Below are 19,386 nucleotides of genomic sequence, written 5' to 3'. Positions count from 1 at the left end.
AGGGGTGTGGTTATGTCCGGGGGAGGAGCCGCTTATCATGGAGAAAGATAGAATTATAGGATGACCTTCATCTTTTCAGGGTCGGCTAACGGCCAGCATGGTTGGGCAGATCGTCGAGTTACAGTCACATGAGATAAAGCAGATGGTGACTGAATACGCGGAGAAGGTTGGTACATTTTCCTTTTTAGTTTGCAGTCGCCTGGTCACAGCATTGACTCTGCCTCTCCACATTTTTAAGCAATCAGAGCTTAGTGCGGAGGAGAGACCAGAGCACATGGGGCCAGTGCAGCAGCATCGCAGGATCGTGGCCTCTCTCAAAAAACAAATCACCCAGAAGTCGAAAGTCCAGGAACAGGTACGAGATATGATCGCCAGACTCTGCTGTGACCACATGGCACTGCGTTTTCCTCACATTTCTGAGTGGCCACCTATTTGCTATTGTGACCACATGGCGCGTTTTTTCCCCTCAGATGCCCCGGTGGGTCTCTTGTTGCTCTTGTGACCATATGACGCTGCGTTTCTCTCGGACTTCTTGGTGGGTCTGTTGTTGCTTTTGTGACCATATGACGCTGCGTTTCTCTCGGACTCCTCTGTTGCTCTCCTGTTGCTCTTGTGACCATATGACGCTGCGTTTCTCTCGGACTCCTCAGTGGGTCTCTTGTTGCTCTTGTGACCATATGACGCTGCGTTTCTCTCGGACTCCTCGGTGGGTCTCTTGTTGCTCTTGTGACCATATGACGCTGCATTTCTCTCGGACTCCTCGGTGGGTCTCCTGTCGCTCTTTTGACCATATGATGCTGCGTTTCTCTCGGACTCCTCGGTGGGTCTCTTGTTGCTTTTGTGACCATATGACGCTGCGTTTCTCTCGGACTCCTCGGTGGGTCTCTTGTTGCTTTTGTGACCATATGACGCTGCGTTTCTCTCGGACTCCTCGGTGGGTCTCTTGTTGCTCTTGTGACCATATGACGCTGCGTTTCTCTCGGACTCCTCGGTGGGTCTCTTGTTGCTCTTGTGACCATATGACGCTGCGTTTCTCTCGGACTCCTCGGTTGCTCTCCTGTTGCTCTTGTGATTTTTCTCTTATTTCAGATGAAGGTTAAGTCCTCAGAGCTGCTTGCAGAATATGAAACGGCAAAGAAGAACATATCAGAGGTGAGCTCATGGGATCCCCTGATCCCTCTGGTCCACCACCCACCATCTTCCTTCTGGGCTATGGACTGCAGTTACTTTTCCAAGATTCTCTGCTCCTTTTACCATTTGCGTGTTTTCTTCTTGTTAAAAAATATACTCTTAAATATATTTTTCTTCAAATACGTAAAAGCGCATGAAAGAAAGAACTTCAAAAATGTAAAAAATAAATGTAGTTTATATATGATAAAAATGATTGCTAAAGTATAAAGTTGCAGTTCAGTTACAGAAAAGGAAAATAATATACTTCATTAGCTTACAGAAAAGAGTTCAATTAGTCCATACTGATCAATAGAAAATCTTCATCCATCTCTCCTTGGATTCTGAATGGTAAGGCAGGGGTGATATACCGTAGCTTTACAGCATGTGTTCATTTTGCAGCCTGGAAGGCTTCTGGGACAGTAGGCGACGTGCAGGAGCAGGAGTAGGAGTAGCCCCCTCCATCGTGTTATATGACAACTGTCCAATCCATATATGGTGTTTCAGTTGAACACCGTTACACATGACATAATCATTAGAAGCTGCCAGAAGGAAGGATATATATATGTACCATGCTATGTCAGCATCTTAATACAGATACCTTATTATTTATTCCTTATAAAAACTTTATCAATAAGCTATGCCCTTCCAAAATAGACAAAACTGTGAAAACATATAATATGTCCTACTATAAAATGTTTGATAACTAGATGTATTAATTTTAATGTTTTTAGAATTCCCCCTTGAAGCGGTTGAATTATTATTAATGAAACCCCAAAAATGAATTAATACATCATTAAAATAACAAATCTTCTTTCCTTATTTGGCAATAATGGATTAATATCAATAATAATGATGAATAATAATATTCAATTTGCATTATTCATGTTGTAAATTCAATAATATAATAATGTGGATTCATTTTATGGTAGGCCGTGACTGATAATCATATAAAATATATAATTATACTTCCCTAAACCTAAAAAGAAATGCAAAACAAATCCGGTCACCATATGATGTCTTCTGGGTTGATGTCTTCTTATCTCCGATGTAATCTGGCATAAACACAGTCTCTTAGAAATAAATCCTTTGATAAAAATGAATGGTTACCAATTTAATACAGTCCCGTATTGCGTTTTATCATCGTTAGATCAAGTCCATAAACTTTATTCTTTATTACAAAGTCCATAGCCAATGTTGATAAACCACAGTTCATGAGTGCAGAAGAATAGCATCAGTCTTTGAAGTCTGTGCAGTGCAATTTACATTAGTCACCTTTATCCTCCGCGCTGCCTGTTGTCAAATCCTGGAACAGATGTTAAGACGTTCTTGGTCAGCACGACAGGGGTTAACTTTAACACGTTATTGCTCTCCTTAGTAACTGTAGTGAGGTCTTAATGCACAGACCATGTGTCATTGTCCATGCTGGCACCATAAGATCACTGTGTTTCTGAGGTCCAGACGCGGTGAGTATTTTGTATGTAAGTCTTTTTTTTTTTTTTTTTTTTTTTTTTTCCAAAACGTTTTTTATTGATTTTTCAAATTTGTAAAAACATGACAAGTATCATTGCAAAAGAAGAACATTCGTCTGACAAAATGTGACATAGAGGTGGGTGATACCCCAATTTGGAGTTCCATGTTGCTGTTCGATTTAAGATAGTATACAGTAACATTAAACCAAAACATAGGTAATGAAATATAATATAACATATGCAATACAATTCGTTAAATCTCTGTGTCGTCCCTGAATGATTTCAATTTTGCTAGCGTGTCTTGGTATTCCCAACCGTCTCGTCTCCCCCTCCCGCCAGAGCCCCCTCCTAGGTGATTCTCAGTTTACCCAGGCTGTCCTGAATATCGCTCAGGATATACCACTCTGAGTGAACAAAAGGTGCCATCAGGTTAATTATTTCTCCCTGTGTGAATTGGCTTTCAATAAAATGTCTCCATCTCACAAAAAACTTGGCTGTCAACCCATCTTTATCCCTCTCCGCTTCTAGTTTTTCCCACCTCAGAAGGTTGTGTAGTTCGCCCACAACCTCCTTTATGGATGGGCCCTCCCTTTGAATCCAGTGTTTTAAGATGCAACGCTTAGCTATCATGGCTATGTCATGCATTATTGCGTATTTCCTCTTTTCCGGCGTGTTCGGTCCTCCTCCTACTCCTCCCTCAAAGGAGTGGAAAATCCACACCATTAAGTCTAGTTTGCTGAAAATTCCCCATGTTGACTGGGCAAATAGTCTGACTTGGTTCCAGAACCTAGCGATTGTCTCACATTCCCATAGCCCATGTAGCATATCCGTTTTTTCTTTTTGACACTTAGGACACCACCTATCCCTACCTGGTATGTTGAAACCTATAATGGCCCTATGTAGAATTCTGAATTGAGTGTCTCTCCATCTCTCATTGGTAATATGTTTCCGCACTTGTACCCATCCTCTCAGTATATCATCCACCACTTCTTCCCTTCCCAATTGTTTCCCCCACGCTTTTAAAGTCCGACTATCCTCCCGTGAGATAAGCACCCCCCTTAGCGATCGATAAATTTTAGAGACATTTATACTTGTTACATCACATTCCAGTAACTCATCAATCGAACTTCTGTTCAGCTCTCTTCCAACCACACCCAGGTCTCCTATTATTCCATGTTTCAATTGTTCATACTGGATGACATGTGAGCTATTAAGGTTGTACTTATCCAACACTTCCCGACCTGTCATCCACCTCCTGTCCTCCACATTCATAACATCTATCATTCTCCTGACTCCCCTCTCTTTCCATCTAGTAAATAGCTTGTTTTCTCGTCCCAGGGGAAAATTTGGGAATGCCCAGGGGTTCAAGTACTTGGACACTTTCCATGAGAGCCCCAGTTTTTTCCTTACCGACTTCCATGTTAGCATGGTGTCTCGGAATATAATTGAGTTCCTTATGTGCCCTTCAACCCTGGATAGTGGGGAGTGTAGAATGGACGTCAGATCCCACGGTGACGCATATTTAGTTTCCATTTCATGATCTGAGTGCCTACTCGTTCCTCTCACCCAATCAATTACATGCCTCATGATACATACAAGATTATACCCTTGGACATCTGGAAAGTTTAGACCTCCCTCCTCTGCTGACTTCATCAGCGTACGCAGCTTTATTCTGGGTTTCCTTCCCCTCCACAGAAATTCTGTATACGCGGAGTTGAGCTTATTCACATCCTTTAGTTTTAGCAATAGCGGGATTGTCTGGAAGGGATACAGCAGCCTAGGAAAGCTCATCATTTTTATCAGGTGGCATCTTGCCAGTAATGGAAGTGGCAGACCTTTCCATCCCTTTAATTGAACTGTAATTTTCCTGATTAGCGGTCCATAATTCAAGTTATAGATTGTTTCCACCGATCTTCCTATATGCACTCCCAGGTATTTAATTGAAGATTGTGCTATAGGAATTCCACATAGACAGCCATCCCTTATTTGTCCCCCCATTGTCCCATGATGCCCCTTTAGGAACATGATCTCGCATTTTTTTTTTGTTCAGTTTGAAACCGGAGAATGAGCCAAATTTTTCAATCAAGGCAAGAGTCTGTGGCAAATCCGCACCGGGGTCCCCCATATAAAGTATGATGTCATCAGCAAAAAGCGCTGTCTTTACTTCTGAACCCCTTATCTTGATTCCTTTAAAGCTATTTTGTCCCTGTAGTATTCTTGACAACGGCTCGATTGCCAGGTTGAATAAAAGAGGAGATAATGGGCAGCCCTGTCTTGTTCCCTTCATCAAAGGGAACACGTCTGATAGAAAGCCCGGAGTGTGTACCCTAGCTCCCGAGTTGGCATAAAGGTTTCTAATGTAAAGTCTCATCTTGCCTACAATCCCTATGGCCTCCATTACCCTGTCTAACCACCCCCAATTTACATTATCAAACGCTTTTTCTGCGTCAAGTGTAACTAGGGCAGGTCTAGCCCCTCCCTCAGTGAGACCCAGTCTAACCGCGTCTACCACTAGAATTGTCTTTCGGATATTGGTAACGGCATTTCTCCCCTTAATAAACCCCACCTGGTGATTCGTAATGATCCTAGGTAAGATCTCGGCCAGTCTATTAGCCATGATCTTGGACATAATTTTTAAATCCTGATTTATGAGCGATATAGGTCTATAACTAGAGGGATCATCCAGGTCCTTGGTTCCCTTGGGGAGTAATTTAATATATGCTATGTTGGAATTTTTGGGTATTTCCGCCCCTCCCAGGAAAGCATTAAAGACTGAGGTTAGATCCGGCGAGATCAGATCCTTCAGAGCCTTATAGAATTCACTATTGAAACCGTCAGGTCCCGGTGCCTTGTTGGTGTTAAGCTCCCCAATTGTTCTCGTCACCTCCTCTACTGTGATATCTGCGTTTAAGGCACTCAAATCTTCCTCCGTCAAGCTAGGCATTTGGGCTTGTCTTAGCCACTCTGCCTCATCAGTCATGTCGTTATTCCCTGACCCATATAGTTTTCTATAGTAATCTCCCAACAGTTTATTAATGTCCTTAGGATCCGTAGTCACCTCTCCCCCCTTTGTTTTCAGTTTAGAGATCACTGTCATCTTTCTGCTGCCCCTTGCCAGATTGGCCAACATCCTTCCCGCCTTGTTGCCAAACCTATGTAAGTCAACCTCCTTGTGCGACCAGAATAGTTGTTCCTTTTTTTTGGCCCATTCGTCAAATCCCTCTTTTGCCTCCAACCATCTGCCTTTTGTCATGGGAGATCTATTTGTCACATAATTTGTATATGCTACCCGTACTGCTTCACTATGGAAATTATAATTCTCATTGGTTTTCCGTTTGATCATGGCTGCGTACCCCACCAGACGGCCCCTTAGGACCGCTTTTGCCGTTTCCCAAAATATCACTGGGGACTCTCTATGTTCCTTATTGTCCTCTGCGAATTCTCCCCACCACTCCTGTAGCACCTTATGGAAATTATCTTGCCTGAGAAGGAACGATGGGAATCTCCATATGATATCTGTACCTCTCCTGAATTTCTCTCTAATGCCCAATCTCACCGGACTATGATCAGAGATCACCATATTCTCTATCACACAATCTTGCGTTCCACTCAGTAAGTCTTGCGAGATCCAGAACTGATCAATACGTGACCAGCTATCATGAGGGTGAGAGAAGTGTGTATACTCTCTGTCATGTGGGTGAGTTAGTCTCCAGATGTCTTTCAGTCCTACGTCTTCTAATGTTACATCCCTATTGTCTAAACTCCTGCCCACATTAGCTGTCCCCTCCTCGCCCCTCCTATCTTCAGCTGAGTCTGGGACAGTGTTAAAATCGCCTCCCACTATAATGTTAGCCTCCCCATCTGCTAATATGGTGGCCTTTATGTCATCATGAAATGTGATTTGTTGTGAATTTGGGCCATAGACATTATAAATACTGAGTTTACCCGCTGGACTAACGATTGTTAAGTGCTGCCACCTTCCATGGTCGTCTGCCTCATGTGCCACTACCTCATGACTGAATTGTTTATTTATTAGAATCATAGTGCCCGCTTTTCTACCTTGTGCCGCTGCCCCGTAAACGGTGCCCACCCAATGTTTCTTCATGCGGAAAAAGTCCTCCCCCCCCCAAGTGGGTTTCCTGTAATAAGGCAATGTCTGTCTTTAGTCTTTTCAGATGTCTCAATATCATTGCTCGTTTGTTAGGTGATCTCAGCCCTTTAACATTCCACGTAGTTATCTGTATCATGTTTACCTGGGTATTCTGCTTTTACTACTCCCTCCCCTATGGGCCCCTGCATCAAGGAAGACGAGATGTTCGACACTAGAATCACAGTTGGTACCACAAAATCGACACTCCCTTTCCCCACCTTGCAAATATAACAAATACAACAAAAAGCATGTAACTGTAAAACATAATTTCCCTTCCGAGAAATCCACGGCGCTTCCCGCCACGTTGGTGAGCTCCCCTATTCCTAGCCAAAATATGTAGCTCCCTAATCACCCCCCAAAAAATATATGTTCTATCCCCGGACTAACTTGAATAAGCCTTTGAAAATTATGCAAAAATTAGCACAGTATGTCAAAACCTCAGCAAGATTCTCCAGTCCTACTTATCTCTGACTCCAGGTAGCCATCAGTCCGCCCAGAACAGGCCCACTTCATTTGAATTTGGATGATGTTCCTGGACAAAGGAGAAAAAGAAAAAAAGAAAAAAAAGACCAAGGGGAGAGAAGATGGAGAAAGAAAGGAGAAGAACAAAAAAAAAAAAAAAAAAAAAAAAGAGAGGGGGGGGGGAAGAGGACCCAGACTTTGGGATGTTTTCCTCTCTTTTTTCCCTTCCCCCTCCTCCTCTCACCTCCCCAACCCTCTCTCCGTAATGCATCCTCCTCAACGCCTCTCCCTGTTTGGGAAGAGAAAAAAAAAAAAAAAAAAACAGGCAAAAAAAGGAAAAACAATGAGCGAGTTCCAGTTCAGGTATCATGGTTTCTCTCCAAGGGTTGGTTCCTGTGTTCCAGGCGAGAATTATGCTGTCGACCCGGGCTTGGCCTCCTTTCCTCCCTGGTCTCGACTTGCTTTTGTCCCCCAAGACGTCCCACATCTCTTCCTGAGCTTGTGGGGGATCCTCTTCTATTATTCCCTTCTCCACTAGCTCCTTTTTCTTGCCTTTCTGACCTAGTCTTGTTGAGCTCTGCCATGAGAATGTTTTCTGCTTCTTTGTAGTCCTTGTAGTATACAAACGAGCCATTGGGGTTTCTAACTTTCAGTGTAGCAGGGTATAATAGCTGGCACTTTACTTTTTTGTTGTACAGAAATGAGCAAATTTTGGTAAATTCTTTTCTCCTTCTGGATACTTCCGCTGAATAATCCCCAAAAATTAGCAGTCTGTTGCCTTGATATTGTAGTGGACGCTTTCGTTCTCTAAAGGCCCTCAATATTTCCTCCTTATGCTTATAATCAAGGTACTTGGCAATCACCTGCCTGGCTCTTATCGGGGTATTCTTGTTTGAGTTTTGGCCCTCTCCCTTATTAGCCTCCTGGTGTCTCAGTGGACCCACTCTGTGGGCTCTTTCAACTCTGAATTTCGCCTTTATGCCCAGGGCCTGCGGTAGCTCCAACTCGCATATATTATCCAACTGTCCAATCGACACAGACTCTGGCAACCCGACTATACGTAGGTTGTTTCGTCTCGATCTGTTTTCCAAATCGTCCGCTTTATCCTTCAAGTATTCATTAGATTTTGCTAGAGCTGCTATTTGTGCTTGCATAGCCAGTATTGTCTCCTCGGAGTCAGATATTCTCTGCTCTGATTCTGCCAGTCTAGATGCATGGGCATTTATCTGTTTTTGCATATTAGCTAATGATGTTTGTATGGCTGCCTCAATAGCCACTTTAATCTCTTTTGACAAGTGTGATGTCACTTCTTCAGCCAGTTTTTTATAGTCCACATTAAGCTTTTGTGTGTACTTGTCTTGGCCTGCAGGTGGTGCTGTTTTCTTAGTTCTCTTTGTCTGGACTGGGCCACCACCTCCATCCCCCAATAGCTTGCAGGCTTGTGATGTTGGTGTAGTAAGCTGCTTTTTGTTTCCTTTGGAAGGGGTATTATTAATTCTTGCATTTGACTTCCTGTGAGTCTGAGTGGGATTAATCTCCCTGTACTGTTTGTCAGTTTCATCCTCCAACACTGCTGTGTCTCTGAGGTGCCCTGCTTTGCCTGCATCCTCTCTCCCCTCTGCCTCCATATCTCCTTCATCCTCCCATTGGGATCCACCGTCATCAGTCCCCTGCATCCACCTCTCTCCTGCTGTGTCCTCCTGTGACTCCTCGCTCATATCTTCCTTATCTCCTGTCTCCTCGCTCATATCTCCCTTATCTCTCCCCTTCCAGCTCTGTGTTTGCTTTTCTGTGTCTCTCACCATGCGTTCAGGCTCCTCCCCCATCAGGCTCGGCGCCATTATCTTATCTTCTCCTCTGTCCATATCAAAGCTTCTCCAGGCTGACTCACCGCTCCCAGAGCTTCTCAGGAGGTACCGTTCCATAGCTGTCTGCTTTAGGTAACCTCCTGTGCTGCTCTCTGTTTGGTGGCTCGTCCGGGGGGGTCTGTTTTTAGTCGGTTTCTGTGAGGGGTGGCAGGAGCTCTCCTCTAAGCTTCCACCTCAGCCAGGACAGGAACAGGAAGTCCAACACAGTCTTATTTGAGACGTTACCTTTTGGACCATTGAATTTCAGCCTTTTAAACCTTTTTGTAGAATCCCTTTTAACTTTAGAAAAATTAATAAAAATCTTTTATCTTAATCTTGATTGAAGTCTTCATTCCCTAATCTAAATACCAAATATGGCAATAACTATCACTAATAAATGTCAGTGTATCATAACTCTAATACTATAATACCATGTCATTATTATTATCGTAGAAGTATTAATATAATTGATATTTAGAATGATGTAATAATACTGCATAATGGTATAGACAATAGTATTCTCATGTAATGACCTTTTTATCATTGGTGTAATTACCTTTCCAAACCCATTGGTGGCAATGTGTTGAATGTAACCAAAATGTAATATAAAATATGAAATAATATAATGTGTACCTATAACATGTACCATATTATAAATATGAAAGGCAACAATGTAGCTTATTTAGTTAGATCATTTATAAAATTATAAACCAAAGCAAATAACCTTTTAGGAAAGACTGGATGATTCCATCAAAACACAATAATACCCATTATAAATTATTATTGATTAAAAATATAATATGTATATTATTTGTAAATATAGGAAGGTAAACCTAGATGTACCTCGATCTTCCATCTTTATTACTCTAATTTAATTTATTTGATTTGTCTATTATTTATTAAATAACCTACTATATAAGAAAATGTGTAACTATAAGTAATATTTCATCCTTATTGTGTTAACATACTAATATAAGAATAATGTATTACTAGGAAGTAAATAATTAAATACATTGATGAATGAAGTATTCTTTTCTTCCAAAAAGTGGAACTTCCCTTTTAATATGATTCATATTTAATAAAGTAATTATTCTTATATTAGATATTACTTAACTAAATATTGAAGTGTTTTCTCAATTGAGATATTTAAAATTTGAAGGAAAAATAAAAAATTGTAGAATTAAAATTTTGATTAAAAATTTGAATATTAAATATAAATAATTAATATAAAAAATAGGAATAAAACGAAAAATGAAAATCGGAATAAAAATTGAAATAAAAATAAGGCCTTCTATGTATATAACACTTATGTCTTTAATAATACATAACCTTAATATTACCAGTATCTTATAGGATTTCCATACCTATCATATCAGTAACCTATAAAAATAATTAAGTCATGTAACTTTGCAGATAATACTCTTCTCTTAGTATATAAATGCATTATGATATACTTCAAATATATTTTTCTTTTTCGCTCCTAATTGGGAGACCCAGACAGTGGGTGTATAGCTACTGCCTCTGGAGGCCGCACAAAGAACTACACTTAAAAGTGTAAGGCCCCTCCCCTTCTGGCTATACACCCTCCCGTAGGAGTACGGATTCCTCAGTTTTAGCTTTGTGCGCAGGAGGTCAGACACGCACGCATAGCTCCATTGTTTTTAGTCAGCAGCAGCTGCTGACTATGTCGGATGGAAGAAAAGAGGGCCCATACAGGGCTCCCAGCATGCTCCCTTCTCACCCCACTGTATGTCGGAGGTGTTTGTAAGGTTGAGGTACCCATTGCGGGTACGGCGGCTGGAGCCCACATGCTGATTCCTTCCCCATCCCTTTTTACAGGGCTCTGGGTGAAGTGGGATTTACTGGTCTCCAGGCACTGAGACCGTGCTCCATCTACAGCCCCTGGAGAAGATGCTGGATGGAGCGGAGTACATCAGGGACATGGCCCTGCTTCCTCAAGGTACTCTGTGTCCCCGTGCATTTGGCGCTCACACCGCAGCATGCTGGGTGTTGTAGTGCGCCGGGGACATCAGCGCTGCGGCGCTTGTGCCATGGCCTCATTCAGCTTCGCTGAAGCAGGCACACTTCTGGGAATCGGTCGCGCCGGCCGCTGGGACTGCGGCGCGGCTGGCACTTATGGTGCGCCGGGGACTTCAGCGCGGGCCGCGCTTTTACGGCGGCCGCGCTGATAACTCGAGTCCCCGGCTTTTGCGGCCTGCTTCCGTTCGTTCCCGCCCCCAGACCTGCCAGTCAGGAGAGGGGCGGGACGCTGGTCAGTGCATCAGCGCCGAGGGCTGGAGTCGTTTTTACATACTCCAGCCCTCACAATCGGCACAGAGGGGACACTGTTTCCCGCACTTTTGTTTAGGAACTCCCACGGACCGCCCCTCTCCACAGACGCCGGCAGCCATTCCTGCTGACACGCTGAGCTGCAGAGGGGAGCCGGGGAGACCCAGACAAGGAATTCTGCGCCTCTTACCCGCTATTCAGCGGGCGGTAAGCAGCCCTCAGGGCTCACCCCCTCTTGTGCCAGTAGTATTCTTAGTATTTTGTTTCTACATATACTTTGTATTGCATAGCGCTGGTCGCCCTTTGGCTATAGACTCTCTCACATTGCAGAGAGCCAGCAGCATGTCGTCCGTAAAACGCAAGGGTGCCAAGGCACAGACATTATATGCTTCCTGCACCGCATGTGGGACTTTTCTACCGGCAGGCTCCACGGACCCCCATTGTGTGCAGTGCTCGGCCCCTGCGGCGCTTGCACAGTCGGGACCTCTGCTGGACGTGACCCAGGGTGTACCACCTGTGAATGCTGTCCAGGTGACAGGAACTGAGTTTGCAGCTTTTGCTGACAGAATGTCTCTCACTATGTCACAAATTCTTGACACATTGCGAGCTAGGCCTGTACTTCAGGCCACGGACACTGTGCAATCATTGCCCCCTGGTCCACCTCAGCTGAATTACCTCCAAGCTCCGGGACGGGCACATACACCTCAGGGTGAAGACTCTGACTCGGACGATGGCCCCGGGCAGCCTAAGCGGGCTCGCTATGACGGGCCTTCACATTCATCTCAATGGTCAGGATCCCAGCGAGATGAATCTATGGGTGATGAGGCGGACGTAACTGATCAGGATTCTGATCCTGGGACCGCTCTCAATCTAGATACACCAGATGGTGACGCCATAGTTAATGATCTTATATTTAACATCAATAAGATGTTAAATATTTCCCCACCAGCTCCTCTTGTAGAGGAGTCAGCTTCGCAGCACGAGAGAATCCATTTCAGATACCCTAAGCGTACATTAAGCACTTTTCTGGACCACGCTGACTTTAGAGACGCAATCCAGAAACCCCACGCTTATCCTGAAAGGCGTTTTTCTAAACGGCTTAAAGATACACGCTATCCTTTTCCCCCTGAGGTGGTCAAGGGTTGGACCCAGTGTCCAAAAGTGGATCCGCCAATTTCCAGGCTTGCAGCTAGATCCTTGGTTGCAGTTGAAGATGGAGCGGCACTTAAAGATGCCACTGACAGGCAGATGGAGCTCTGGCTGAAATCCATCTATGAAGCGATTGGAGCGTCGTTAGCGCCATCTTTTGCGGCCGTATGGGCACTCCAAGCTATCACGGCCGGGCTTGCGCGAGTCGACTCAGTCACACGTGCATTTGCCCCGCAGGTAGCACCATTGACCTCGCAAATGGCGGCATTCGCGTCGTACGCGATTAATGCTGTTCTTGACGCTACAAGCCGCACGGCAGTGGCGTCAGCCAACTCCGTTGTTTTGCGTAGGGCCCTGTGGTTAAGACATTGGAAAGCAGATTCTCATTCCAAGAAGTGCTTAACCAATTTGCCTTTTTCTCGTGACCGATTGTTTGGAGAGCGTTTGGATGAAATCATCAAACACTCCAAGGGTAAGGACTCATTCTTACCGCAACACAGACAAAACAAACCCCAACAGAGGAAGGGTCAGTCTGGTTATCGGTCCTTTCGAGGACCGGGCAGGTCCCAATTCGCCTCGTCAAAAAAGACTCAAAAAGACCAGAGACGCTCAGATTCTTGGAGGTCTCAGTCACGCCCAAAAAGGACAGCCGGAGGAACCGTTGCCAAGACGGCGTCCTCCTGACTTGCAGTCTCCGATTCCCACACCCGCGGTCGGTGGGAGGCTTTCCCACTTTGGCGACATTTGGCTGTCACGCGTCAAAGACCGTTGGGTGAGGGATATTCTGTCTCACGGGTACAGGATAGAGTTCAGTTCTCGTCCGCCAACTCGTTTCTTCAGAACTTCTCCACCACCAGACCGAGCCGATGCTCTGTTGCAGGCGGTGGCCGCTCTAAAGGCGGAAGGAGTGGTGACCTCCGTCCCTCTTCAGGAACAAGGTCACGGTTTTTACTCCAATCTGTTTGTGGTCCCAAAAAAGGACGGATCGTATCGACCCGTCCTGGATCTAAAGTTGCTCAACAGACACGTAAAAGTCAGGAGGTTCCGGATGGAATCCCTACGCTCCGTCATAGCCTCAATGTCTCAAGGAGATTTTCTAGCATCAATAGATATCAAAGATGCGTATCTCCACGTGCCGATTGCACCAGAGCATCAGCGTTTCCTACGCTTCGTCATACACGACGAACACCTGCAGTTCGTAGCGTTACCTTTCGGTCTGGCAACAGCCCCCCGGGTCTTCACCAAAGTCATGGCAGCAGTAGTAGCTGTTCTGCACTCGCAGGGTCACTCGGTCATCCCGTATCTAGACGACCTGCTTATAAAGGCACCCTCTCAAGAGGCATGCCAGCACAGTCTGAAGGTGGCACTAGACACTCTCCAGAGTTTCGGGTGGATTATCAACTTTCCAAAGTCTCATCTAACCCCGACCCAATCTCTGACTTATCTTGGCATGGAGTTTCATACTCTCTCAGCGATAGTGAAGCTTCCACTGGACAAGCAGTGCTCGCTACGGACTGGAGTGCAATCTCTCCTTCAGAGCCAGTCGCACTCACTGAGGCGCCTCATGCATTTCCTAGGAAAGATGGTAGCAGCAATGGAGGCAGTCCCGTTCGCGCAGTTTCATCTGCGCCCTCTACAATGGGACATTCTACGCCAATGGGATGGGAAATCGACGTCCCTCGACAGGACTGTCTCCCTCTCTCAGACTGCCAAGGACTCTCTGCGTTGGTGGCTTCTCCCCACCTCATTGTCACAGGGAAAGTCGTTCCTTCCCCCGTCCTGGGCAGTGGTCACGACGGATGCGAGCCTATCAGGGTGGGGAGCGGTGTTTCTCCACCACAGGGCTCAGGGGACGTGGACTCAGGAAGAGTCCACCCTGCAGATCAATGTTCTGGAAATCAGAGCAATCTATCTTGCCCTGCGAGCCTTCCAACAATGGCTGGAAGGCAAGCAGATTCGGATCCAGTCGGACAATTCCACGGCGGTGGCGTACATCAACCACCAAGGGGGAACACGCAGTCGCCAAGCTTTTCAAGAAGTCCAGCGGATTTTGACGTGGGTGGAAAGCAGAGCGTCCACCATATCCGCAGTTCACATCCCAGGCGTGGAAAACTGGGAAGCAGACTTTCTCAGTCGCCAGGGCATGGACGCAGGAGAATGGTCCCTTCACCCGGACGTGTTTCAGCAGATCTGTTGCCGCTGGGGGACGCCGGACGTCGATCTGATGGCGTCACGGCACAACAACAAGGTCCCAGTTTTCATGGCACGGTCTCACGATCACCGAGCACTGGCGGCAGACGCCTTGGTTCAGGATTGGTCGCAATTCCGACTCCCCTATGTGTTCCCACCTCTAGCATTGTTACCCAGAGTTCTCCGGAAAATCAAGTCCGACTGCCAGCGAGCCATACTCGTCGCTCCAGATTGGCCAAGAAGGTCGTGGTACCCGGATCTGTGGCATCTCACGGTAGGCCAACCGTGGACACTACCAGACCGTCCAGATTTGCTGTCTCAAGGGCCGTTTTTCCATCTGAATTCTGCGGCCCTGAACCTGACTGTGTGGCCATTGAGTCCTGGATCCTAGCGGCCTCAGGTTTATCTCATGAAGTTGTTGCCACAATGAGACAGGCTAGAAAACCATCCTCAGCTAAGATCTATCACAGGACGTGGAAGATATTCTTAGCGTGGTGCTTGGCTCAAGGGTTTTCTCCCTGGCCATTTGCATTGCCTATTTTTCTTTCCTTCCTGCAGTCTGGGTTGGAAAAAGGTTTGTCGCTTAGCTCTCTTAAGGGTCAAGTCTCCGCGCTATCCGTATTCTTTCAGAAGCGCTTGGCACGGCTTTCTAAAGTACGCACGTTTCTCCAAGGAGTTTCTCATATCGTTCCTCCTTACAGACGGCCATTGGAACCCTGGGATTTGAACAAGGTTCTCATTGCTCTCCAGAAGCCGCCTTTCGAGCCTTTGAAAGAGGTTTCCCTTTCTCGGCTTTCACAAAAGGTAGTTTTTCTTGTGGCGGTCACGTCTCTTCGAAGAGTGTCCGAGCTAGCGGCGTTATCTTGCAAATCTCCCTTCCTGGTGTTTCACCAAGACAAGGTAGTACTGCGTCCAATTCCAGAGTTTTCTCCCAAGGTGGTTTCTTCCTTTCATCTCAATCAGGATATCACTTTGCCATCTTTGTGTCCGCATCCAGTTCACCAATTTGAAAAGGGTTTACATCTGTTGGACCTGGTGAGAGCACTCAGGATTTACATTTCTCGCACGGCGTCTCTACGCCGTTCTGATGCGCTCTTTGTCCTAGTCGCTGGTCAGCATAAGGGATCGCAAGCTTCCAAATCCACCCTGGCGCGGTGGATCAAGGAACCAATTCTTCACACATACCGTTCTGCTGGGCTTCCGATTCCATCTGGACTGAAGGCCCATTCTACCAGAGCCGTGGGTGCGTCCTGGGCATTGCGGCATCAGGCTACGGCTCAGCAAGTGTGCCAGGCGGCTACCTGGTCGAGTCTGCACACGTTTACCAAACACTATCAAGTGCATACCTACGCTTCGGCAGATGCCAGCCTAGGTAGACAGGTCCTTCAGGCGGCGGTGGCCCACCTGTAGGAAGAGGCTGTCTGACAGCCCGTTCATGTGGTATCTTTTTACCCACCCAGGGACTGCTTTTGGACGTCCCACTGTCTGGGTCTCCCAATTAGGAGCGAAAAAGAAGAAGGGAATTTTGTTTACTTACCGTAAATTCCTTTTCTTCTAGCTCCAATTGGGAGACCCAGCACCCGCCCTATTTGTTCTTAGGGTTTCGTTTTTCGGGTGCACATGTTGTTCATGTTGTTTCTTAAGTTCTCCGATCTTGTTATCGGATTGAATTTGTTTTTGAAACTGTTATTGGCTTTCCTCCTTCTTGCTTTGGTACTAAAACTGAGGAATCCGTACTCCTACGGGAGGGTGTATAGCCAGAAGGGGAGGGGCCTTACACTTTTAAGTGTAGTTCTTTGTGCGGCCTCCAGAGGCAGTAGCTATACACCCACTGTCTGGGTCTCCCAATTGGAGCTAGAAGAAAAGGAATTTACGGTAAGTAAACAAAATTCCCTTCTTTTTATTCCCAATTCTTCCTTTGTACTTGAAATATTAATTATTAAAGTATTCTGTAGACACATATATTTATAAAATATAAATGTGTGATTGAGACCAAACCTTTTTCTTTTAATATCATCAAATATGATGTTATAAAAATTAATATGTCAAGATTAAATTAAATTAAAATTTGTTGTATATCTTCAAAACCATATTATAAATATCACTTCCATATTTGAAAAGAAAAATGATTACCAATCTGTATATCAATAAAAGAAGTAACTCATAACTGTATAAAAATCAAAACGTTAAAACCTTATTCTAGAATGTAATTCTTCAGAATAAACCGTTAATAAGGATCCTAACATCTCTACACTAAAGAAATATGTCTATGAATAAGATATATTCTGTATAAATTCCTTCATTATTTATACTTATGTACTATAACTTATTTATTCTAATAATATACATACATATTATAACCTCGAAGTTAAAACAAAAATTCCTTTTTTTTTTCTTTTGGAAGCTTCAAAGACCTCTTAACCAATTAATTGACATCGGCAGCTGCTCAATCAATCATTCATAGACACATCTATGCACACAAGACTGTCATGGTTCTTTAACATACATCCACATAGAAACATTGACAGACATAAATCCCTGTTTTTGATTTTCAATTTCTCTATGCGCATTTCAAAAATATGATACTAATATGAAGTACTTCTTGGAGTATACGAATAATTTATTACATATACTCATGAGTGACAGGTACCTTTTGATAGTCACATACTGTACATTTGACCATAGAACAAACAGACATTTATTATTAGCTTTAGTAATTCAAAAGTCACATGCTCTGGTTACGTGCAAAGAACACCATTCCAAAACAGCAAGCAGTTTTAATTGCTCCACTTCAAAACTCAGATTACATTTCTAATAACTCTAAGGAAGATATATATTCATAAAAGAAATGTTAAACTAATGGTCCTCTGGCAATTGGTACCTGAGAAAATAATAATTATTATTAATCATGCTTTCGCGATCAGCCTTACACAATAAGATATATGTTACCTGATTGTGGACCAGAACAAATTTATAAATAAAAGGTTAATACTTCATCAATCTGCTTTACTGATAAATTCTGAGGGAAATAAAAGAATAAATTATTATCATATTTATGATAAAAATGAAACACTTAGAATCAATTACTTTCTCTTATTATTAGATTTTAAATATTATTATTCATATACACAGATCAAATTATTAATTTATAACATTTAGACTATCATAACTAAATGAAGATATGACCTTGATTTACTATCACTACTTTTAATATACATATATATATGTATATATGTAATGCATAGATTCACTGTATATGAATAATCATGATTATCAAATAGCAAAATTTATTTATCCAGAAAACCCCTTTTATCCAGCTAAAACCCAAACCTCAATTTTTCTTCGAAGATTCGATCTATTATATTCATTCTAAACTTGTAGGAATCTCTGAAATTATTTTGTAACTCAATTTTTCTCCTTAAATGAGAAAAAATGTCTCTCTCTGAAAGACCACCCAGCTGTCGCTGGCTGTCAAATTCTCTGGGCGACATTTTCTCTATCAATAGTGACCCGGGGAGATAATCTGCACAAGACACCTGTTTCTGTCTTTCAAAGCTTTTACTCATCATTTGTCTGGGATCATCAATATCTGATCCTGTGACCAATCCCTTCACTGGAGACAAGGGAAACAAAGGTTTTTCCTGTGGAAAAAGATGTTTAGATGATGATAATTGTGATGGACTGTATGGTTTGTAATTTATATGCATTTTCCTGCGAATTTCATACATTCTGTCACAGAAATATCTGGATCTGGGAGACACTGTTGGTTTTTCACAGAATCTTTCCCTTTTTCGTGTTGGTTTTTCAGAATTAATTAATTTCTGTTTTGATTGACTTTGGTAATTTCTAACAAAATCGATAAATGTCGTACATTCGAATATGGACTTTTTATTTAATGCCACCGTACAGGCTGCATTATCAAGGAAATTAAATTTCCTTATGAATGTGGAAATTAAAGATTTTAATCTGACATTTGGAATGACCGCCCTATATAAACGTTCAAAAACGGACATAAATGAGAACGTACTTTCATTCTGTTCAATTTGTAATTCCTTTAACATCTCATAATCTGGACTCGCTTCATTCCTTTCACAGAAGATGAGATTTTTCAGTCTTATGATATCGTTATCATTTGAACAATCAAATGTCTCATTGTCAGAAGACTTTTTTAATGCCAATTGTCTGAAAAAATGCTGAGGTATCCATATACGGAATAACTGAGTCTTCTCACTATCGGTTAAATTCAATTTTTCAACGAAACTTTCAAATATCTCTGAATTTCTGCAAACATGTATTTTAGGATTATATGCGGGAATTAATTTGCATAAGTCCAATAGACTCTTTCTAAGTTTAATCCCTAACTTAGTCTGTTCTATTTTTAGAAACTGATCGTCGCCATTTTCTCTGCACGTGTCCTTCTCTGTCAACTTTCTGCACGACTCCCACTCTGGCTCCTCCCCCTTCTGGCTTCTCTACGTCATTTCCTGCTTCTTTCCCAGTATCCTGAAAGTCACCTTGATTACGTAGCACATGTCTGCCGCCATTGTCAAGATTCTGATTTGCAAAATTACAGTCTAAATCTGACTTTTCATTTGCAACATTACAGTCAGAATTCACAATATCACTGACTGACATTCCAGGTTCTAAGCAGTCTTTGGAT

General features: G+C 43.6%; 1 protein-coding gene across 1 annotated transcript in view; it reads left to right on the top strand.

Moving 5' to 3' along the window:
- CCDC93 (CCC complex scaffolding subunit CCDC93) overlaps positions 1-19,386 on the top strand; it is a 198,839-nt gene that overhangs the window by 167,877 nt on the left and 11,576 nt on the right. The window contains exons 11-13 of the mRNA XM_075316968.1: positions 80-166; positions 239-355; positions 1,090-1,152. Of these exons, the coding sequence (XP_075173083.1) occupies positions 80-166; positions 239-355; positions 1,090-1,152 (267 nt within the window). The remainder of the gene's footprint in view (positions 1-79; positions 167-238; positions 356-1,089; positions 1,153-19,386) is intronic.

The sequence above is a fragment of the Anomaloglossus baeobatrachus genome, chromosome 7 (genome assembly GCF_048569485.1).
Source record: "Anomaloglossus baeobatrachus isolate aAnoBae1 chromosome 7, aAnoBae1.hap1, whole genome shotgun sequence".
Classification (NCBI taxonomy): domain Eukaryota; kingdom Metazoa; phylum Chordata; class Amphibia; order Anura; family Aromobatidae; genus Anomaloglossus; species Anomaloglossus baeobatrachus.
Note: the sequence above shows the minus strand (reverse complement) of the source record. Positions and strands in the feature narration are given on the sequence as shown.